This window comes from Syngnathus scovelli, chromosome 10 (genome assembly GCF_024217435.2).
Source record: "Syngnathus scovelli strain Florida chromosome 10, RoL_Ssco_1.2, whole genome shotgun sequence".
NCBI lineage: Eukaryota > Metazoa > Chordata > Actinopteri > Syngnathiformes > Syngnathidae > Syngnathus > Syngnathus scovelli.
In genome coordinates, this window is record NC_090856.1 from 1,942,275 (window position 1) to 1,963,646 (window position 21,372).

The window sequence follows — 21,372 nt, forward strand, 5'->3', positions numbered from 1 at the left end:
TATTATTTAGAGTTAAAATTACTGTGTTATTGTGATTTTACATGGCTGTTTGAAGGGGGGATAAGCACATTGCCATAAATTATTGTCATTTTTTATTTTACAAAATTGTAATCAGAAAGTAAAATTTATTAAGCTGAATTAGACCAAGGGAAGTGAATTCTGCTTTCTTATTTTTTTTTTATTTAACAGTTGCATAGCATACAGACATTCAAGTTTTCCATTTGCAGGATGAACATATAAAACAAAACAAAGCACACATTTAAAAAAGCAATACAGAACTTAAGATTTAAATACAATTTCAGTTCGAGGATCACATCGAAGACCTTTGTTAAATATTAACTATGTAAGACATGAGTTCAGCTCAGACCAAAAAAAAAAATTGAAAAATGATTAAATTTTGCTTTGTGAAGAATTTTGCTTTCTCTCATAAATACACTTAATTGCGGTGATGACGTAACAGTGGGCCACTGAAAAGCCGCATCACTTGCACGTCTTTGAGTTTGCCATTTGTCGCAAAGCTTTTTTGGCGTTTGTCTTTCGACACCCGGAAACGAGCCCCGAGTGAGAGCTCTTCATGTGTTCGCCTCTCTCTGCTGCTCACTGTAAACGTGAGGGACGTCACACGTCGAGCGCCGCACAGAAAGAAATCCGTGGCTACTGGACCTTCATCGAGGTTCTGGTCGGTACCATTTTACCTCCAGCTTTACCGTTACGTGTCGAATTCACGTTCCCTTGGCGACAAGCACACAAGGTGCGAACTGTAATCATTTGGACGAACGGTAGAGAACACTTGGGAACCCAAACTTGAGTCGAGATGAGTGTGGAGGCGTACGGGCCAAGCTCCCAGACCCTCACCTTCTTGGACACCGAGGAAGCGGAGTTGCTCGGAGCGGACACCCAGGGCTCCGAATACGACTTCACCGACTTCACTCTCCCGAGCCAGACTCAGACCCAGGGCCAGACTCCGAGTCAGCTTGACGGCCAGGTTTGCGTCTGTTTTTTGTGCCAGCGAGAAACATCATCGCGCGGTGCACTGACGTTAGCCGAAGCTAGTTAGCTGCGAAAGCGTTGGATGCTATGCTAACCCGCTATTATTATTGGACGTATGCGACTGTTAGCTTGTTGCTAAGCTACCCTTCCGACTGAGCCACAAAGTATTCATGTGTGCTTTTGTGTGCCATAAAATCTTGTCGGAAATCAATCCGCATATTTTAGTATTCAATTGTGTATGATAAAACGTGCTTTGACAATATGGCGACCCTAACGAAACTTTGTTAGAGCGTCTTTTCCGCAATGTGATTTCTCACAGCTAATATTAGCTTCGGGTTAGCATAACACGTTATTGCTATGCTATGCTAGACGTAAAGCTTGCGTTGTGCTGCAGGTTAACGGTCCCGATGATGGTCTCCACAACGGCGGAGTGGAAGATTCTGTGGTCAAAGCCAGTCAGCTGTTGGCAGAACTCAATTTTGAGGAAGATGAAGAAGACGCCTACTACACCAAGGACCTGCCCGTGCATGCTTGCAGGTAAGCTTGACAGCAACACGTTGTTTATACCGAGGAATACCTACACACTTAACGGACTAACTAACTAGTTGTCGAGATACAACAGTGGATTTGAAGCACGTCAAAATCCTAAATGTTCGTAGTTTGTTTTGAAAAAAAAAAGTAGTGCTAAGACGTATAATTAATGAACTCCTCCATGTGTAATAACAGGCTTCACTTTGGTTCATATTTCTACCACAATGATTGACTTCTGCAAATAACGAAAGTATACTTTGACGGCCTTGTGGTCATTAGACAGGCTTTGTGTTGTGTTGTTTTAACATCCTTTGTGGAAGTACATGTTTTGCATGACAAAATGTTGTCGTGATAGCATCTTCTTTCTTTGAATATACTCAATAAGCCGGTTAAACTTCTTTTGCATAGTGGCAGGACAGTTAACAGCCTATTCAAGAATATTAAATATGTATCTATGTTTTCTATGGTTTGACGACATCCATTAAAATCCACGTCATCCATCCGACACCTTTTTTGCAGCTATTGTGGCATTCACGATCCAGCCTGTGTGGTGTACTGCAACACCAGCAAGAAGTGGTTCTGCAATGGCCGTGGAAATACATCTGGCAGGTGTGTAGGCATCCTAAGCCATTTTTTGACTCAGAGCTTCCACTGAATGACAGAAAAGATGAAATAGATGCTTTCTAATCATTCTCCTCCGCTGACTTGCAGCCACATCGTGAACCACTTGGTGCGAGCCAAATGCAAAGAGGTGACACTTCACAAAGATGGACCCTTGGGAGAGACCGTCCTGGAGTGTTACAACTGCGGGTGTCGTAATGTCTTCCTCCTGGGTTTCATCCCTGCCAAGGCTGATTCTGTCGTAGTGCTGCTCTGTAGGCAAGTGACCGTGGCTGACTTGACTGAAACACACATCCATCCGTCAGAAGAAGGGCAGTCTCAAGTTTAATGTGTTCCCCCCCATGTTATATCTCACCACAGACAGCCTTGTGCCAGCCAGAGTAGCCTGAAAGACATCAACTGGGATAGCTCCCAGTGGCAGCCGCTGATCCAAGACCGTTGCTTTCTCTCGTGGCTGGTGAAGATCCCGTCGGAGCAAGAGCAGCTGCGTGCCCGGCAGATCACTGCCCAACAGATCAACAAGCTGGAGGAACTCTGGAAGGTAGACGTCGGAAAGCTATTCTTTTGTCGGATTGATGCAAGGCACCTTCGAAGCTGTGATTGCTCGCTTGCTGGCAAAAGTTTTAATCTAGATGATCCCCATTGTCTTTCCTTCAGGACAACCCCACTGCCACCTTGGAGGACTTGGAGAAGCCTGGTGTCGATGAGGAGCCCCAACATGTGTTGCTGCGCTACGAGGATGCCTACCAGTACCAAAATATTTTTGGCCCTTTGGTCAAACTGGAGGCAGACTATGATAAGAAGCTCAAGGAGTCTCAGGTATTGCTCTCGTGAATGATCATTTTAAGCCTCTTCAGATATCGTTTATTCATTTACTAACTTTGCAGGTTAGTATGTATGTCTTTGATTAAATCATTGTCTCTCTATTTTCAGACCCAAGATAATATAACAGTAAGGTGGGACTTGGGCCTGAATAAGAAGCGGATTGCATATTTCACTCTACCGAAGACCGATTCAGGTGGTAATTCCTGAGATTTACTTCTTCCCAGTCATGCAGAAAGATCCTCATCTAATCTCCTCCCACTGACTGCGCACTTCCTCCAACCATCATCATTTAGTAGCATGTGTGCTTGCTTAGTTTTGTTCTCGACTGGCTTCGAGTCAGTTTTTTATTTTTTTAATACACATTGTGGATTCACTAGCAAGTCTATTTTTGGTGGAAATGGGACACAGTCTAACACAATACCGCTTGTGTTCTTTGCCAATATCAGACATGCGCTTGATGCAAGGTGATGAGATCTGCCTGCGCTACAAAGGTGACCTGGCCCCGCTTTGGAAAGGGATCGGCCATGTCATCAAGGTCCCTGACAGTATCCTTTTCACCGATCATCATTTTCCAGAATTACAGACTGAGCTATCATTCCCTCCTAGTGGCGTTATTGTGATATTACAGCTGAGTTTGTTCACTGTGGCGGCTTTAGACGTTTCTCAAAAATCTAGAATTCCTTAACAGCTTTTTTAACAGACTACGGGGATGAAATTGCAATTGAACTGCGGAGCAGCGTTGGAGCCCCTGTGGAAATTCCACATAACTTCCAGGTGGACTTTGTGTGGAAGGCCACTTCGTTTGACAGGTAGACTCTTTCAGCATCTTTTGAAGAATAGAAATATAGTAAAAAATATGCAAGATTGTCAAATATCAAGTAAGAGCCACTCCAAGCGATATCTGTGTCTGACAGCGACGCTAACCATTCATGCGTGTTCTCCCGCCAGAATGCAGAGTGCTCTGAAGACCTTTGCCGTGGATGAAACCTCAGTGTCAGGTTACATTTACCACAAGCTCCTGGGTCACGAAGTGGAAGATGTTACCATCAAGTGTCAGCTGCCCAAGCGCTTCACTGCCCAGGGCCTACCTGATCTCAATCACTCACAGGTCAGTCTTGTCAATCTTTTTCTTCAGGTTTGCTTTTTTGGGACGTTGTGCTTTGTCGCTAATTAAGCAGTTTAAAAGAAAAGGTTTTGATGTTCCTATTTGTATGATGTTCCGTCGTGCGTAGGTGTACGCTGTGAAAACGGTGTTGCAGAGGCCTCTCAGCCTCATCCAGGGTCCTCCTGGCACTGGCAAGACTGTCACCTCGGCCACTATTGTCTACCACCTGTCGCGTCAGGGCAACGGGTAATCATTTCGAAGGGTTTCGTCTTGACATTAGTTCTGAATCCTGTCTTTCGTCTTTGTCACTACTTTCTCTTCCTGTCTTCGTAGACCAGTCCTGGTGTGCGCTCCCAGTAACATTGCAGTGGACCAGTTGACCGAGAAGATTGACAAGACTGGCCTCAAGGTGGTCAGGCTGTGCGCGAAGAGCCGTGAAGCTATCGAGTCACCAGTGTCTTTCCTGGCATTGCATAATCAGATCAGCAATATGGACAGGTCAGTCTATGGAGATGGAGTGCCTCTGCTTTGTTGCCGCAAGAAATCAATTCTTGTTTCACGGACCTGTGCCGACACAGTAGAGTAAAAGCGTAATTCAAGTGATTGTTTGGAAAAACACTTCCAAGCCATAAATCGGAATTAATCAAATCAAAAAGAGCAAGTGCGGCAGCGATCGAATGAATCTTGTGCCGGGGGTCAGCAAATTCGTATTTGTGACCTTGAAATGTCAAATGCCACTTCCGAGTCTTAGAATCTTAAATCTTGTATTTGGGTTGGCAGTGTTGTGTGGAGTTTCTGTAGTCATCCTGTAGTGTTTGAATTTTAGCATGCCAGAACTTCAGAAACTTCAGCAGCTGAAGGATGAGACCGGCGAACTGTCTTCTGCCGACGAGAAGCGCTATCGAGCTTTGAAACGCACCGCTGAGAGGGAGCTGCTCATGGTGAGTCCAAACAATATGTGGCCTTCTAATTTGAAGCTTCTCTCAAGCTGAAAGTTGACTGGGACTTTGAGTGTGGTTGAAATTGTCTTTTGTTGCAGAACGCTGATGTCATCTGCTGCACCTGCGTTGGTGCAGGGGACCCTCGCCTGGCCAAGATGCAGTTTCGCTCCATCCTGATTGACGAGAGCACCCAGGCCACCGAGCCCGAGTGTATGGTGCCTGTTGTGCTAGGAGCAAAGCAGGTAGGTTGTTGAATGTAAAGGATATCTGGCTCAAAGTCAGTCCCGGTATCTCTAATATTTCCTTTTTTTTTGCCGTGGTGTAGCTCATACTGGTGGGTGATCACTGCCAGCTTGGTCCTGTGGTGATGTGTAAGAAGGCAGCCAAAGCAGGGTTGTCCCAGTCCCTGTTTGAGCGCCTGGTGGTTCTGGGGATCCGGCCAATTCGCCTTCAGGTCCAATACCGAATGCATCCGGCTCTCAGCGCCTTCCCGTCTAACATCTTCTACGAGGGCTCCTTGCAGAATGGCGTCACGGCAGGTTTGCTCCGATCAATTTTGCCGTGTTGAGAACTGAGGAGAATTAGATCACAAGTTCTTTTGAACTTTTTCTTTCAGCTGACCGCATCAAGAAGGGCTTTGACTTCCAGTGGCCACAGCCGGACAAACCAATGTTCTTTTATGTGACACAAGGCCAGGAGGAAATTGCTAGCTCTGGAACTTCCTACCTGAACAGGTAACAGCACACCACAACATACTCTGGGAGGAAAATTCCCATTATTTATTTCAACAGTTAGCCCTTTCTTGCTCTTTGATTGGATTCGGCGTATAATGTTTGTTTTTTTTCCTCGTTAAGGACTGAGGCTGCAAATGTGGAGAAGATCACCACCAGGCTGTTGAAGGCGGGTGCCAAGCCTGACCAGATTGGGATCATCACCCCGTATGAGGGTCAGCGTTCGTACCTGGTCCAATACATGCAGTTCAGTGGCTCTCTGCACACTAAACTCTATCAGGTACATCACCCAGCCCCAAAGCACACCAACCTTTTATATAAATAACACGCTTGTGTTATCCTGTCCCATAACAGCAAGTGGAGATTGCAAGTGTGGACGCCTTCCAAGGCAGAGAGAAAGACTTTATCATCCTGTCTTGCGTTCGCGCTAACGAGCACCAGGGCATCGGCTTTTTGAATGATCCGCGGCGTCTTAACGTGGCTTTGACCAGAGCCAAGTAAGGAAGCAGCATTTTGAAATAATCAAACTCAACACGGCTATTTTTTTGGTTGTATTTATTGACAATGCGACGTGTCCTTTGTGTAGATATGGAGTGATTATCGTGGGGAACCCCAAAGCGCTTTCGAAGCAGCCGCTGTGGAACAACCTGCTGAACAATTACAAAGAGCAGAAGGTCCTGGTGGAGGGACCCCTGAACAACCTGAGGGAGAGTCTCATGCAGTTCAGCAAGCCACGCAAGCTGGTCAACACCATCAATCCTGTGAGTTGCTGTCGAGACAACAGCGGGACAACTCCACAATCAGGAGAAGCATTATAGTGTAAAAAAACGTATTAATAATTTTTTCTTTGGTTGTGTTTTAGGGTGGACGTTTCATGAGCACTGCGATGTATGATGCCCGTGAAGCTCTCATCCCTGGCTCTGCTTATGACCGCAGTAATACTGGTGCTTATTTCACATAAAAAAAATTCCCACATTCATCAAGGGTGTTATCGTCGTTGAATTTTTCTTTTGTATTGCAGTCGGTCGCCCGTCAAACATGTACTTCCAAACTCACGACCAGATCGGGATGATCGGGGCAGGCCCAGGCCACATGGCTGCCATGAATCTCCCGATTCCCTTCAACCTGGTGATGCCCCCCATGCCTCCGCCAAGCTACTTGGGCCAAACTAACGGCCCCGCTACAGGTATGCTATCGCAAAGCGATAAACGGATTCATCCCGTATTAAAATCCTTCTACATGATCAGGCCGTGGAGCTATGAAAGGAAATAAGCCAGGGCGCGGTGGGCGCCAGAGGCCCCGTGGTTCAGCAGCCCAAGGTGCCACTCATGGACCAAACAGCCAAGCCAGCCAGGATGGGGCCTCACAGTCCTTCTCACAGGGGCCACTGACTCAAGGCTACATCTCCATGAGCCAGCCTTCCCAGATGAGTCAGCCTGGTCTCTCCCAGCCTGAACTGTCTCAGGTAATGAATGTAGCATTGGTTGAGAATCACTGCCTCATGTAGATCCATTTAACCAATGATCTTCTTTTTTTAATCTCTACAGGACAGTTACTTGGGTGACGAGTTCAAGTCCCAGATCGATGTGGCTTTGTCCCAGGACTCGACTTACCAGGGCGAACGTGCATACCAGCATGGTGGGGTGACTGGCCTGTCACAGTACTAGAGTGTAAGTGCATCAACTTGGATTTTTTTGCAAATCATTTAGCTTTGCAATTAGGCTCTGCAGTTCAATTCTAAAAGGGAAAACCAAATCACAGCTCACGTGGAAAAAATTGTCATTTGTGTTGATTTTGGTTTAAACACGTGTGTTGTCATCCTTGCAGGTTGCTTGAAGAAGTGAGCTAGGCTTGAGCTGAGCTTAGTTCACTAGCTTTTTAATCTGGGAAATAATAAAATCATAAAATGGATACCTGTTTTCCTCTGCTACAACCGAAGCACCACCGAGTGAAAGCGACGGAATAGCAAACCAACGACCAGCGAGAGAAATAAGAGGGTGGAAGACGAGGGCACGAAGAGACGGGCGAGGAAGAGGCAAAAAGGCCGGTGGACGGGCAGTAGGCGGGCACCCACGGCGGTGCAAAGGAACGAGGAGGGAAGTCGACAAGATGGCCACGGGTTGTCGAGCTGCCGAGGGGAAGCGAGGTGACAACGCCGGTGGTCTCGAGGCTCAAATGCCAACCCAAATGTCCAACAAACATCCTTCGCCTCGCAGACGCCAGGAAAGAGGGCGGGTGACACTCCAAGTTTTCCAGCTGAATTTGAAGAATTGGTTCTCCAGACTTGCACGAGGCAGGATCGCACAACCAGTGATTCAACAGGCAATGCTTAAAAAGAAAAAAAGAAAAAAAAGAAGAAGAAATCATCCTAAAAATGTCCAACTCACGAGAAGTCCTGGACCGATCTAAATTTTGTTCGATATTGGGAGGAGGGTCCCAAAATCCTCAGCGGCCTCTGAAGGAAAAGTGGAAGTCGACACACATTCTCTCTCTCTCTCTCCCTCCCTCGGAGAGGAAAGGAAACACTTTCTGTGCTTGACACTGACGATCTGGAGCCTGGAACTGAGAAACCGAACCACTTGCCTTGGTACCCACTGGGTCTTTTACAAGGTCTTCTAATGGAGTGGTTTTGCACCACGCGTCAGTGGTGGACTGGCTTAGGGGATTTCAGACTTTTTCCAAGGCATGGCTCACAAATCCCACCCATGCCGCACTCTTGAGACCATTTTCTTCTTTGAAGTAGCTTTTTCGAATCAGCACAAAATTGTAAAAAAAAAAATATATATAATAATTATAACCTGACCAGCATTGGATAACTAGTTTCTGTAGCAGTCATGGCTATTGCTTTCTCTAATCTTTTTCGTAATGCAGCATTGCTGAGTAACGAGGTGTGAATTCAATTAAGAGTCGACCCCCAGCCTTGCTTGAGGAAACCTGTTGTGTTGATCACATGAACACGAGGGGAAGAAAAGGAAGGTGGCTTGGGAAGGAACGGACGAGGCACACGTAAGTCTGCAAATACACACACTTGCCGTTGTGAATCATGACAGACTTGATAGTTGTTGCCGAGTCAAGGAGAGGCCAAACGCGGTAGAACATTTTTACATCATGCGTTGAAACCATCAATTTCTAATCTAGAACTGAACGATGGACAATGGCAGTTTTGAATCAGTGCCTATACTAAAAAAAAAATGGCTGCAGCAAGAAGTCTGGAAAAAAACAGCTTTGGAGCCCTCAGACACCACAGGGCTCAATTTTTATTTTTATACATGCGGTATAGGGATGAGGCCAGGTGTTTGGAAGCCACCTTCCTTCTCTGGGGTGAAATCAATGGAGGATGGGATATTTTTCTTTTGCTTCAGTGGAATTTTGATGAATCCAATGCAGATTTAGCTGCGTTGTGGAATTCCTTAGCTTGTTGAATTCTATTCGCTTTTGTTGTTTATTTTTGCTCAGTCGTGCGTCTGCTTTTACTAGTTTGTAGCAACGTGTTGCCATCCGGAATGATTTTAGGTTCTCAGACTGCTTGCGGTTCTAGTTTGATCAAGTATAGATTTCGGTTTTACCTTTTGCCACCAAGTTGTGCTTGATCTGTTTCTAACATGTAACGGCTTTAAAAAAAAATTAAAATATCACTTATGTTTTGTCATCGGAGCCAACGTGTTTGCATCGTGTAATGTGTAGTGAACTTTTGCAGTCTCATGAATTGTCAACATCTAAGGGCAGCGCTTTTCAAGTGAGTCAGTCATCCATCAGTGGGATGTAAATATGAAGTACAAGCGAGCAGTCTCATTTCTTGTGAAGTGATAGAATGAAAATACTGCCAAGAATTGATCATTTCATTTATTATATAAAATAAATGTCATGTTGATTTGCAGACAGTCACAAATATGAAAGAATTTGATATTGCACAGTAATAAAAGAGCAAACCACCCCAACAAGTGTCAATCTGTTCCTTGTTTTGCCTTTTTCTTATGTGTACTCTTAAATTTCCTTTTGAGCTGTCCTTGTCTCTGTCCCTCAATGTTCTTCTGGATCTGCTCTTTGAATTTCTTCTTCTGGCGCTTGAGCTTCTCTAGTTCTGCTTTCCTCTTTGCCTCCATGTCTGGATCCTGGAATCAGACAAACGCCCAAATGGGAATTGTTACCATATTTTTTTGTTCTTTAGAACCAATACAGAAAACTGAATGTACACTGAAGTCTTTCAAAAAGACTTACCTTTCCTTCCAAGATCATGTCCTTCCTCTTATTGATCTCCTTTTTTTCATCAAAATCTGTAGACTCCAGCCTCTACAAAAAAAACAATACGGCACTTTATTAAAACAGGCCATCATTTTCATCTGCAGTAAAACGAGTACATTTATATTAGGTGAAAGCTGAAGACACGATGCAAAGCGCTTACGATTTCACACTCTCGTTTGGTCACGTTGACCTGCGTGAGGATCTTCAGGACTTCTTTCTCCTCCACTGCAAACTCCTTCATTTTAGTCTCTGAAGAAAATAAAGACAATTAATTGATCAGACAGCAAATTAAGAATTTGTGTGGATTGTTTAACAACTTACGACTTTGTTCTTCAATGGCATGGACGAGATGGATGTCGTACTGTGTCACCAGTGTGATGGACACCCCGTTCCTGCCTGCAGAGGAACAACAGAGACTCAGTCAAGGTGAGGAATTGTCTAATTGTTGCACAAGCATTGAAATGGTGACTACCTGCTCTGGCTGTTCGGCCAACCCTGTGGATGTAAGTTTTTGGCAGGCCGGGGGTGTTGTGGTTGATGACAACCTGTACAGTTGGAATGTCCAAGCCCCTATCGCAAAGGTGAGTAAGAAATGAAAACTGAATCACCAAGTGTTGTAGGAGAGCTTCTTACCTGGCAGCTACATCTGTGGCGATCAGGATTTTATAGACGCTGGCCTTGAACTTGGCCAGATTGGCAAATCGTTGTTTCTGGAATTGCAAAAGAGGAGAGCTCACCTCACAGCTCACACATTTTTGTTTAGAGTCGTTTCTCACCTGTTTCATCATCGAGTGGAGGTTGATGGTAGGGAAGTCAAATTGGCGAAGCATCATGGTGAGGACTTGACAGCTCCTGTGGGAAATCAAAACCACGTCTTGTTGGACCAATCGGTACACACAAAGCAATCCATTTCAGTCCCCCCCCCCCCCCCCCCCCTAATCTGTTTTAAGATCTTACTTGCATGTGTTGGTGAAGATAATGATGGACCAGTCGTCATGCTCGTCCGTGAAGGTCTGGATCAGGTGTACCAGGTAGGCGTCCTTCACCTTCTCCGGAGTCAGAATGTACCTCTGGTCCAACTCCTCCACCGTACGCGTCCTAGTAACGACATTGACTCATAGAGTAACGTTCTAACACGCGCCACGTGATTTGCAGCTTACTCGGACGTGCTCTCCCAGAAGAAGGGTTTGTTCATGGCGATGCTCTTCAAGTCCTGCAGCGTGTCGGTGAGCGTGGCGCTGAACAGAAGAGTCTGCCGTTTGGCCGGCAGCACCCCGAGGATCACCTCCAGGTCTTTGGTGAAGTCTGTGCAGCCCTGCTCCAGCAACCGGTCGGCCTCATCCAAGATCTGCCAGACAAAATGTAGGACAAATATTTAATTATGATAGGCTATAACTATCTTTTTGGGTCAACTCACCAGGAACTGGATCCTCCTCAAGCTGAAGGTGTTGGAGCTGCGGATATGGTCGGCAAGCCTGCCAGGTGTGGCTACCACCACGTGAGGCTGGTTGGAAAGCTCCAGGGCCTGGCTGACCATGTCTGTTAGTGACAGAACGTCATCAATTCTGCATTTGGAGCCTACGTTGCTGCTGGCACAGATCGCTCGTACCCATTCCACCTACGACGATGCAGTCGCGCAGACCCAGCGGCTTCCCCAGGACTCGGAACTGCTCCGCGATCTGGTATGCCAACTCTCTGCATCACAACACAGTGACACTCATAATATTAACAGACTGATCAGCACTTTTGTATTCAGTGTAAGGGCTGCCGCCTTTAGAAAAAAATTTTCAAACATGAGATGAAGACGTGAATATTCCTTTAAATGACCCAACAGTGCAGCAAGTGTGAACCAGCAGCAGCACCAACCTAGTTGGCGTCAGCACCAGGCAGAAGATGCCATAAGGGTCATCTGACAGTTTCTGTAGCACGGGAAGCACAAACGCTGCTGTCTTCCCACTTCCGGTTTTGGCGCAACCCATGCAGTCGCGACCTGGGTGCAAAGAATATTTTATTTATTAATTAGATGACACCATTGTCTAGCATGCCATCATCGTTTGGGTTTGAAATACATCGTTTGAGACAACAGTTCTGTAAGTGTGCAAACTTATAGAATATTCCGAAATACACTCAAATGAAAAGTTAGTATTTATTGCTGTCTTACCTTCTAGAATAGCTGGCATGCATTTTTCCTGGACAGCTGTCGGTTTGTTGATGCCTAACTGCTTACACTGCTTAATGAGCCAGTCAGAGAGCCCAAGCGACGAAAAGTCACTCATTTTAGAAATATATCACTCCCCGAAGCTTTAAATGCGCGAAAAAATACCAACACGTGAAAAGACAGAAAATTGAAGTTATGCTAAGACAGCATCATGTTCATTTTTCACGTTCACAACATGGAGGACTTTCTTCTTCGTCGTAAAATAGCAACTGACGAAAGGTTGAGGATACACACGGGCTCCTTTAGTGGCCAAAGAGTGAAAGTGCAAGACATAAAATCAGAGCGAGAGTCCCAGCCTTTTTTATTTGCTCCAGTATTTATTCAAAGTTTATAATATGGGGACAAACGGCTTACCCTTCTGTGGTTGAAAATGACTTGCTATGACACATAGAGTAAATTCAAATCAGCGCCAGTTAATTTAACATTCGTCCGTCTTCATATCAAAGATCAATCCTTTCCTGTAGCGCAGCAAGGCAAGCGCATCTTCTTCTTGTTCCATATTTGTCATTTCCTCCTCTTTGGAACTCCTCAATGCTTGTTGGGTAGAAGAAAGGCTCAGAGCATCAGCTCTTGTCCCCTTGATGTCAAAGTTCAACGACATGGTGGTCTCCTCTAAATCTTCCCCTTCCTTTGGACACAACTTGTGGAGTGTCACTTCGTCCACCACCTCCTCGTTCTCCTCCAGCATATCCTGTTATTAGTCAGGATATGTTCTGGTCAGTGTTCTCCTCGCTAAGTCAAAACCAAAAGTTGTCTCACTTCATTTTTTCAACAATGGCAAGGACTTTCGTACCTTTGCCTACCTTCCTGAAATATGTCAGCAAAAACTACCTGCCTATTCTCTTCTGACTTTTGAAATGAGTCTTTTTTAAAGGTCACACAAAGTCACATGCAGGTTTTCAAATCCCCTTTATCTTTTATACTCACCATCATCGCAAAAAAAAACTTGGTAAACTTTAGAAAATAAATAAAATTAGAAAGATAAACAATTCTATAAGTACAGATTTACCTGATGGACTGATTTTCCCTGATGAGGAGCAAACTCCAAAATAGGAGGCTTTGGTAGTGGAACAAGTATCTTCTTTTTCATTCTATAACATGAGGAACAAATGTTCACGCTTTAATACTAAATATATATATATAAATAAAATAAGAAAATATATATATATTTTTAATTTATATATATATCTCACTCACTTTTTCCAGATACACGAGCACGCCATTAAAAGAAAGATGAAGAGGAATGCCATAACCAAGGCAAGTATTAACCATCCTATTTATAAGAGAGGGGGGGGGGGGGCAATATTAGAAAAGTACCCCATCAACATGCATATGTGAATAAATGTTCCGGTACCTTTCATAAGATTCAGTGGCTGTGTTTTGAGAGTTACCGTGGCCTTTGGACCTTCTCCAGCTATTGTAACTCCAGCAACAGTAAAGTTGTATTTTGTTACAGGTGTTAAATTTTCTAGACGGTATTCTGACAAGGAAGCTGCTGCAGTGTGACATTCTGAAATAAAAGAGCGTTACAAACGCTACAATTGTTGTTTGGTGATATTTTGGGTGACGTCAGTCATGTACTCACCAATGTGCTCCTTCTCCAAATTTATTTTCACACTGCACACGTTGTAGTGTGTGAGGAAACCTCGTGCATCATCTTCGGGAATGGCTTTCCATGACAGTGTAACGGAATTATGTGTTTCATTGAAGGCCAAAAGATCTTGAGGAGCTATTTTTGGAACTGAAGGAATGAAGAAATAATGCAGATTTTTAGTGAGAGGATGACAAGATGGAAAAAAATAATAATAATCAAATTACCATTTTCTTTTTTATAATAGAGGCACATTTGAACTGTCTTTGGTTTCTCGTCGATGCACTGGTGCTCAAAGTAAATGTAACCCACGTAGTCCTTGATGCCTAGAAAACAAAAATTAATCATTTCTCTACGCTAACGAGACAAAGTACCGTAATTTCCGGACTATAAGCCGCACCGGACTATAAGCCGCAGGGTTCAAAATTTTGGAAAAAAGTCGCGGCTTATAGTCCGGAAATTACGGTATATTGAGTTTGTGACACTTTTTATAGTCTTGTTAAGTTTATAGTGGGAAAAAAATAGTGTGTGTTTTTTTATGTTTAGTCCTTTGTGTTAATAGCCTAAAATTTCTTTCATAACTTACTCTTTCTAAAAAGTTTCCTGTCTCTTTTTGTCTTCCTTGCCACTAGCTTCAAGTCTCCATCTTGAAGCTTGTACCACTCGAGACAGTTATTAGTCTCCTTCCGTTTTGCCTCCTCTAGTTTTTTATCACAAGCTGCAAAATACAAAGTATTTATAACAATACTTAGTAAACATTTCCAAGTTAACTTTATAACTTGTACGTTTTAAATGGGGAGCTGGTTCTGCTGGTATGTGTACGACGGCTATGGGGGAGGAGCCTGCTGCGTTTCTGGCGATGACGGAGAAGTTGACCGGAGAGTAGGAAATGTAGTCCGTGTATTCTGTCTTGTCCGTGGGATGGATCTCCTTCTCCTTACAAGGACATCCCTCGGATGTTTGCGTGTCCCTCAGGATGTATGACACACTGGGTACTGCTGCTGCATGGTCAACGGGCTAAGAAACATCAATCAATAATTAATTAGATTTTTTTTGGTGTTAATCATCCTAATTTGGATTTACCTTCCATATGAGCGTGACCTTCCGTGTACCTTCTAATTGTATCAACGTCACATTGACCTCCAGCTTATCTTCAAGCTCTGCAGTGGAAAAACAATCAATAAATATAACAATAATAATACATTTAAAGAGATATTGTGATGTCACCTGCAGGTACAATGATGAGTGGAGACCATTCACTCCACAGGGGGTTGCCGGTCACCATGGTCCGATGTCGGAGCTTAACCTGGTAAGATGTATGCTTCTGTAGGTTCTCGACAGCTAGATGATCTGTTTAGGAAATACAATAAAGCTATGGAATAATAGATTTGATATTTTCAAATATAAGTACTGTCGTCACTGTAAGTTATTTAATGTTTGTCATCCATCTGACTAAACGTTCCTAATTCTAGATTTTGTTGTTATTTTTGAAGAACACTCACATGCCATCTTACTGGGCCTGAATTCTGTGGTCTTCACTCTCTGTAAAAGAAAAAAATATTATTACAATTAGAAAAGATGTCAATTGGAATCTGTCAAAAACAAGAACCTTTTCCCAAGGCTTGGTTTCATCAATTCGAAACCAGACCTCAGCCAAGGCCGGGTATTTCTCTGCAGCCTTCCAGGTCACATTGAGATGGTTTTGAAACCAGGTCACTGAAATGTCTTCTGGTGCTTCAAATTTAACTGTCGTTGAGAAGCAAAATGAACGTTTGCTACTATAATTATAACGGTAAGACAGCAAAGCAACCTGAAATGCAACGTTCTCACCTATTTGGTTGAGTATACCCGAAGTTTTGTTAGATTTGCACACGGAGCCTCCCATGTGAGCTTCTACCCAAAATTCAACACGTCGAGATTTGATGAGCTTCTCCTCAATGATCTGAATGTGAGTCTCTCGAATGTTCCCAAAGCTGTCTATGTCACTATAGATTTGAGTGAAGAAAATAAATCATGTTCTCAGAATAGAAGATGAATGGGCACGTTAAAAAAAATTCACCATGTTGACAACTTCACTGATAAGTATGTGTCAGAAGTGATTATCATTATTACATCATGTAAATTATAGTAGTGGAAAAGTCATCCGGACACAAAACTATGTATATAAAAGCATTTAAAAAGTCAATTTTTCATCAAATCATCATTTGGCATGCACTTATTGGCTACAACCAGCAGGGGCGCTGTTGGTTCCACGTTACACATACAGGAGCATCTTAAAGAGACAGTGTGCAAAACGTTTTAATTTTTCAACGTTCATTCATTTAAAAAAAAAAAACAGTTCATTTAAATAATATGTCTCCAGGCAATATAATTCAGTATGCAATTCAAAACAACACTGAAAGTAGTATTTCAAAAATGCTTTTTGGATAATAGATAGCATATTATTTCTCCATGACTTTCACATATCAATATTTACTTATCCTTAACAAATACTTCAATTCTTACCCAAAGTGAAGTTCAAATATCACACTTCTGCCCGTTGTATTCATTCTCCATTCACAGTCGTAAACAGTTGACTCGTTATTTCGTCTGAAGCACTGAGGACTTGAAAGAGGCTCACATTCTGACCCTTTGGGCCAAACAAATCATTTCAGGATTAAGTTTTCAGAATTCACATTGCTGTGTCAAATTAGCAAAGTCAACCGTATATTGACCCCATTAAAGGATCTAAAGGAATATTACAAGTAAATAGCATTTCCATTGATATTCATTTACCTTTGCCGGAACTTGAAGTAAACACGAGGAACATAGAAATACATCGCAGTAGTGAAGTCCAGCCCAAAGTTTCCATGAGTTTCAGAGACAACACTTTGCATGTATGTGTGTATGAGGAGAGAGAAAGGGCGAGGTGTTCCATTTCACACAGGTCGGTTTCTCAGAAATGTCACAGGTTTCAGGTCTTCACAATGCGCAGAAGAAAGCCACAAGTGTCAGCAGAAAAACAAAACACCTTTTGTGATACTGACAACTTCCACACACGTGTATTTGGCACACCACCCGCCCACACAAGCATGTAGAGAACTGTGAACACTTTCAATTTCTATCTTTATTTCTGGTTTTCAACAACATTTAAAAAATAATAATGAAACTGTTGGCACCTCCTGAGTATGAAGTTGTAAATATAGCGTATATACATTTATACATTTTCCAAAGCTTTGCTTACGTTCATTTTTGATAAGGTTGGAGATTAACCTTGACATAGTCGGTATTGTTTGGCTTGTTGGTCAACACCGTGAATTCTTTTTTAGGAAAGTCCAGCACACTGTAATTGAAATCAGCCTGGAGCGTGTTATTCGAGGACACGGTTGCTACCTAAGATAAGAGCAAAAATGAAATATTGGTTTTTAACATGTTCCCAAAATGGCTTCTCACCTGTGTTGAGGGAGAGGAGTTTCGATCGGTTTTATTTTCTGAAATGGAACAAAAGTTAAGCAAATTACAAAACATTCAAACATATTTCAAGTCTACCTAATATTTTGAAGTTGCCATATCATGACTCAGCAGATCATTAATTTTCTTGAAAAAAAAAACAAAGTAATGTCATTTTTATTTCAAAAATACATCACAGATTTTTTTATCTAATCGTTAATTATTATTATTATTATTATTACATCATTCTAAATGAGCTAACTGTCAAAATGTTGATGGTTACTTCTGTCAATTGTGAACTGATTTATTAAATTGATGAATCGTATTTATGTTGCAGGTAAAAACTGCATTGTTGTGACATTTGAAATTCCTCCAGTAATGAGGACATGTGGTTTTTCGTCTACATGTTTATAGTCCATGAGTGGGCCTGTGCGGTTAGTTTTTCAGGTTAGAGACCAGCTTTAAAATATAATACAAATATTCTTCAACATAAAATGCAGGGTGTGCATTGACATACTCAAGTTGGATTATCTACTGAAAATGTTGTTCATGCATATTTGCAGGTATGGGAACCTTGGCTGGAGAAAATGTTGTCACCGATAAATCAACTCCAGAAGTGAAGTAACTCAAGTCCATACCTCGAGCTCGAACATAACACCTAAAGAACCAGGCCAATGTTGCCGCCAACGAGATGAAAGGTAAGACCACAAGTACAGTGATGGTCGTAGTGGAAAAAATGTTTGGCCCATATCCGGTTGATTTTCTGTGCTCCTGCTCATGAGGAACTGTGGGAGTGGAAAGAAAATTGTGACACTGAGTTTTTGGTTGAAGCTGTGTTTACTCCACTATGTTGGATCTTTCTGAAGCAGGTAATTATGGAATTCTTTTTTCATAGAAAAGGGAAAATTATAAACAGTATGAAATATATGCTTACCGGTTTTGTTGCTCTTTTCTTGAACGATCAGGTGCACTTTGTTACTTTCCTCGGGCGGTCCGCTTTGTGGGAATAAAGTTGCCCTGTATGTGCCATTGTGCTTTTCCGTAAGGTTTATAATTTGGAAAAATACGAAAGAATTTTCAGAGTAAATGTTAAATCCGTGCTTTTTTGAGCAACTGTTCCATGGACAGTACTGTGCCATTTTTTGGTCCATTAAATAAACTGCAAAATTGCTGCTGTTTGTGATGTTGGTGTTAAATGTGAAGCGAAGGGTGACATCGTGGCCCAGGAGCCCCGTGACCTGAGCTCGGCTGCAGCCTGGACACAACACGCAAAATGTTAAGACCGATTGTTGAACAAAACAAATACTTTTGAATGATGTTTTAGAGCAAATAATGCTTTTAAATTGGAGTAAAAATGCATGTTTTTTTTCAAATTATGATTAAGGTCTTATAAAGGATATTTACAGAATTATAATACATAATATAATTTAAATTTTCTTGATATTAGTAAGCTTCCTTTCATTTATTTCCTTTTGCTTTAAATTTTTTTAACCGTTATCTTTGAAAATAATTGTCGTGTTTGAACGTAGCACACTATCACAACAAAAAAAAAAGACTCACCATCGATGATCAAGTGCATTGCTATCGTCAAAACAAACCAAAGGGATTTAAGCACCATATCCTTGACCTTTTACGTGTACTCTACCAACCTTCTGTCTATGCATTTAATCTTTTAAGTGTAAATGTCTAGTTCAGCTTGACAGGAAGAATCAAGTGTGAAGAGGAACCCTAACCTCAACTCAAGAGATTTGTCAACTTTTGGCACCTCCTGCTATCTGAGCAAAAAGGTCGAGGACAACAACTTGTGTGCTTATTCGAACGACGATGTATCATCTTAAATAGAATCCCAACATTTAACTTTATGAGTGTGTTTACGGCGTACAGATGGCAACTAAATGATTTTGTTTTTTCTGTTTCACAATTAACAATGTTGCAAATTTGCTTTCTCTAGATTTTGAGCCATAACTTTATGTTGACACTTTGGGCAACCTTTTATTAGATTGATTTTAAATAAACAAAACAAAGGGGAACTTATAAAGTCTAATAAAGCTTTTAGCAAGCCTCCCAATTCAACAACTTGACAGTTAAAAACTTTAAATAGTTGCTTTAAATACAGTTGTTTAAATGTAGTTGTTGTATTGAATGTCTTAAATGAATTTATAATTTAGACAATTGTCTAAAAATAGTACTAAACAAACCAAAATCTAAATTTTCAGCATCGATATTATTAACCGTTGTTTTGATAGTGGTTGAGATGTTTTCCTTTTGCGCCCCCTTGTGGTCTTATCTTGCAAGTTAACGGTGCTGGTCTGCGGTTTTTGTTGCTCACAGATGTGTCGAACTTTATGATTTAAAAAGTGGCTGGTGTATATCCAAACTCACCCACCTTCCAAATGATTTTGTTTCATTTCAAATCCATTGTGATGATATTTAAAGCCCCAAAACATCAATTGTGCCATTGTCCCAATATTTATGGCCCTGACTTGAAAGGTACCAAATAATATCTGTCACATACATTCTATGAGATTCATACGACTTTGAGGAACAAGTACTTAAATTGCTAAGCGTCGTGTCAGACAGAAAAGATGGGCTAAGCGTGCCAGGCTGATGAGAGGAGCAGGAAAGCCCTTGTTGCCATGGTAACTCTCTTATTAAAAGCTCTTCCGACAAAACAATTACCCAGCGGAATGGGAACCCTTTCACCACCACTGTACATTGGGATATTTTTTCTATTTTACATATAAAATAGAAAAAAGGCCCTTTTGGTCGGCTGTGATTCCGATTTCCTCAAACTGAGCAAGAGCTTGAATCACTCACTCACCATCCGCAGCTCCCAACATGAATCTCATCTCCAGTGAGGGAGCTCACAATAATTCCAATAGCGTAGCGAGGACACCGTTTCCTCCATCTCTGCTTTATTATTAGTGTAGCAAGGGAATCCTTTTCCCCGATTAGTCCTTGAACTTACAATATACACTTGATGTGAATGTAAAAAAATAAAATAAAAATGCAACAGTCACAAATGTGATTACAGTAATATAGTAAATCAATGCTATTTTATGAGTTAGTATATTATTTAAGCGGAAACATGCACATTTTTTTATGATTTAAAACAATTCCTATAAGAAAAAAATATATATAATATATATATATATAAAATAAAAATGACACAATGAATAAAGTGCTACAGTAAAATTAATATTCACTTGCTAGGACCGGAATAAGAACAAAATGGGCTTCCTAGATTAGACAAGATGTGCACATGGAGTGTCAAAGCAACAAAGCGAGGCTGAAGTAACTTGAGTGTCAGAGAGTGTGAAATGTGTTTTCACTCTGGCTCATGACCTAGCAACCTGGCAAACCATCAGCAGCTCCCTAGCAACCACCGAGACACTGCAGTCATCTCTGTCACTGGTTGCCGTTGGAGACATTCTGTGGAGCCCCTCCAACCTCATCCCATCATCTCCATTGAGAACAAGGACTTTATATAGCACCCCTGAAATAAGCAGAGCAAATTGATATTCAGGCAACAGCACAAGAATGGACACTATGGAAATGCAGCAGTGGGTGGAGTGACCTACCAAATTCAGATGGTGACATAGTTGGTCCTCACTCTCCAATGGGAAGTTAGATTTATTACAAAAAAAAAAAATTCTTGTACAAGCTTGTCAATCCTAATGGTGGTGTTGGAAAATGGTGGTGGTGAACTTGGAAAAAACTCCTGAGCAGCGAAAGTTGCATATGATGCGATTATTTTTATTTTTTTATCAGGGTTTGTTGAATGTTGCAAACAATCCTAAACAGTTTTAATAATTGCAAACATTGTTTTTCTTGCCTTCAAAAATTTTCCCATGTTTGAATGTTCTTTGAGATAGTCAAAAAAAAGTTTGCAACCTTTTAAGAACCCTAACATTTAATATGCACACAAATACTCAATTCCGATATCTGCTGAACGTCTGCAGAAACCACAGCCAGCTGCAAATTACATCATTGCATCCACGGGCTTTTTCTCCCACTTGTGACTGACACCCACCGCCCAAATTGATTTAGTCTCCGCCAATAGACTGCGAAGCTCACTTCCTCCCCCCTTCTCTCCCCCCCTGTTGCCCTCCCACCAGTCACATGGAGGTGAACGCTGACCCGTCTCT

At 42.1% G+C, this 21,372-nt stretch overlaps 3 protein-coding genes and 1 long non-coding RNA gene across 7 annotated transcripts; 2 read left to right on the forward strand and 2 right to left on the reverse strand.

The window, feature by feature from the left end:
- Positions 1–539: 539 nt before the first annotated feature.
- upf1 (UPF1 RNA helicase and ATPase) lies at positions 540–8,126 on the forward strand. Of its 3 annotated transcripts, none has more exons than XM_049732383.2 (24): positions 540–985; positions 1,385–1,527; positions 2,041–2,130; positions 2,233–2,404; positions 2,507–2,683; positions 2,800–2,961; positions 3,076–3,163; positions 3,414–3,512; positions 3,668–3,776; positions 3,916–4,075; positions 4,200–4,318; positions 4,406–4,570; positions 4,899–5,013; positions 5,112–5,255; positions 5,339–5,552; positions 5,630–5,747; positions 5,868–6,024; positions 6,099–6,241; positions 6,331–6,505; positions 6,607–6,679; positions 6,766–6,930; positions 6,992–7,209; positions 7,292–7,414; positions 7,572–8,126. In XM_049732383.2, exons 1-23 carry the CDS (start codon positions 815–817, stop codon positions 7,409–7,411), a joined length of 3,297 nt encoding a protein of 1,098 aa, XP_049588340.1. In that variant the 5' UTR covers positions 540–814; the 3' UTR covers positions 7,412–7,414; positions 7,572–8,126. The 3 variants fall into 3 exon arrangements, with proteins under 3 accessions (XP_049588340.1, XP_049588336.1, XP_049588337.1); XM_049732379.2 differs by having other exon boundaries at positions 542–985; positions 6,607–6,688; XM_049732380.2 differs by having other exon boundaries at positions 542–985; positions 3,076–3,160; positions 6,607–6,688.
- Positions 8,127–9,572: 1,446 nt separating this feature from the next.
- Positions 9,573–12,408, reverse strand: ddx49 (DEAD (Asp-Glu-Ala-Asp) box polypeptide 49). Its single transcript, XM_049732388.2, has 13 exons — positions 12,148–12,408; positions 11,853–11,976; positions 11,596–11,681; positions 11,404–11,525; positions 11,147–11,334; positions 10,944–11,084; positions 10,763–10,838; positions 10,620–10,696; positions 10,459–10,556; positions 10,308–10,382; positions 10,147–10,235; positions 9,963–10,034; positions 9,573–9,856 (listed from the first exon to the last, which is right to left on the reverse strand). The coding sequence occupies exons 1-13, from the start codon at positions 12,260–12,262 to the stop codon at positions 9,689–9,691; spliced, it is 1,431 nt and encodes a 476-aa protein (XP_049588345.1). The 5' UTR covers positions 12,263–12,408; the 3' UTR covers positions 9,573–9,688.
- LOC137840668 (uncharacterized) lies at positions 11,941–18,151 on the forward strand. Its single transcript, XR_011087515.1, has 4 exons — positions 11,941–12,076; positions 13,411–13,461; positions 15,029–15,104; positions 17,788–18,151. It is a non-coding gene; the product is annotated as an uncharacterized lncRNA (long non-coding RNA).
- il12rb1 (interleukin 12 receptor subunit beta 1) lies at positions 12,522–18,009 on the reverse strand. Of its 2 annotated transcripts, XM_049732384.2 has the most exons (17): positions 17,863–18,009; positions 17,228–17,265; positions 16,571–17,167; positions 16,301–16,424; positions 15,626–15,780; positions 15,405–15,541; positions 15,298–15,337; positions 15,023–15,145; positions 14,879–14,955; positions 14,581–14,812; positions 14,382–14,513; positions 14,023–14,121; positions 13,790–13,945; positions 13,559–13,714; positions 13,402–13,477; positions 13,214–13,295; positions 12,522–12,895 (listed from the first exon to the last, which is right to left on the reverse strand). In XM_049732384.2, exons 3-17 carry the CDS (start codon positions 16,710–16,712, stop codon positions 12,623–12,625), a joined length of 2,004 nt encoding a protein of 667 aa, XP_049588341.1. In that variant the 5' UTR covers positions 16,713–17,167; positions 17,228–17,265; positions 17,863–18,009; the 3' UTR covers positions 12,522–12,622. The 2 variants fall into 2 exon arrangements, with proteins under 2 accessions (XP_049588341.1, XP_049588343.1); XM_049732386.2 differs by lacking the exon at positions 17,228–17,265 and having other exon boundaries at positions 17,863–17,989.
- Positions 18,152–21,372: the final 3,221 nt, after the last annotated feature.

Bases quoted from the DNA above. Each gene is read 5' to 3' on its own strand.
- upf1 (XM_049732379.2), top strand. From the start codon at position 815: ATGAGTGTGGAGGCGTACGGGCCAAGCTCCCAGACCCTCACCTTCTTG. The intron at 986-1,384 runs GTTTGCGTCTGT...GTTGTGCTGCAG, and splicing joins CGAGTCAGCTTGACGGCCAG to GTTAACGGTCCCGATGATGG. The intron at 3,164-3,413 runs GTAATTCCTGAG...TGCCAATATCAG, and splicing joins ACCGAAGACCGATTCAGGTG to ACATGCGCTTGATGCAAGGT.
- ddx49 (XM_049732388.2), bottom strand. From the start codon at position 12,262: ATGAGTGACTTTTCGTCGCTTGGGCTCTCTGACTGGCTCATTAAGCAG. The intron at 11,682-11,852 runs GTTGGTGCTGCT...GTTGTGATGCAG, and splicing joins CTGGTGCTGACGCCAACTAG to AGAGTTGGCATACCAGATCG. The intron at 10,839-10,943 runs GTAAGATCTTAA...GATTTCCCACAG, and splicing joins ATCTTCACCAACACATGCAA to GAGCTGTCAAGTCCTCACCA.
- il12rb1 (XM_049732384.2), bottom strand. From the start codon at position 16,712: ATGGAACACCTCGCCCTTTCTCTCTCCTCATACACACATACATGCAAA. The intron at 15,542-15,625 runs GTGAGAACGTTG...TCTCAACGACAG, and splicing joins GGGTATACTCAACCAAATAG to TTAAATTTGAAGCACCAGAA. The intron at 14,122-14,381 runs GTAAGTTATGAA...TTTGTTTTCTAG, and splicing joins CAGGAAACTTTTTAGAAAGA to GCATCAAGGACTACGTGGGT.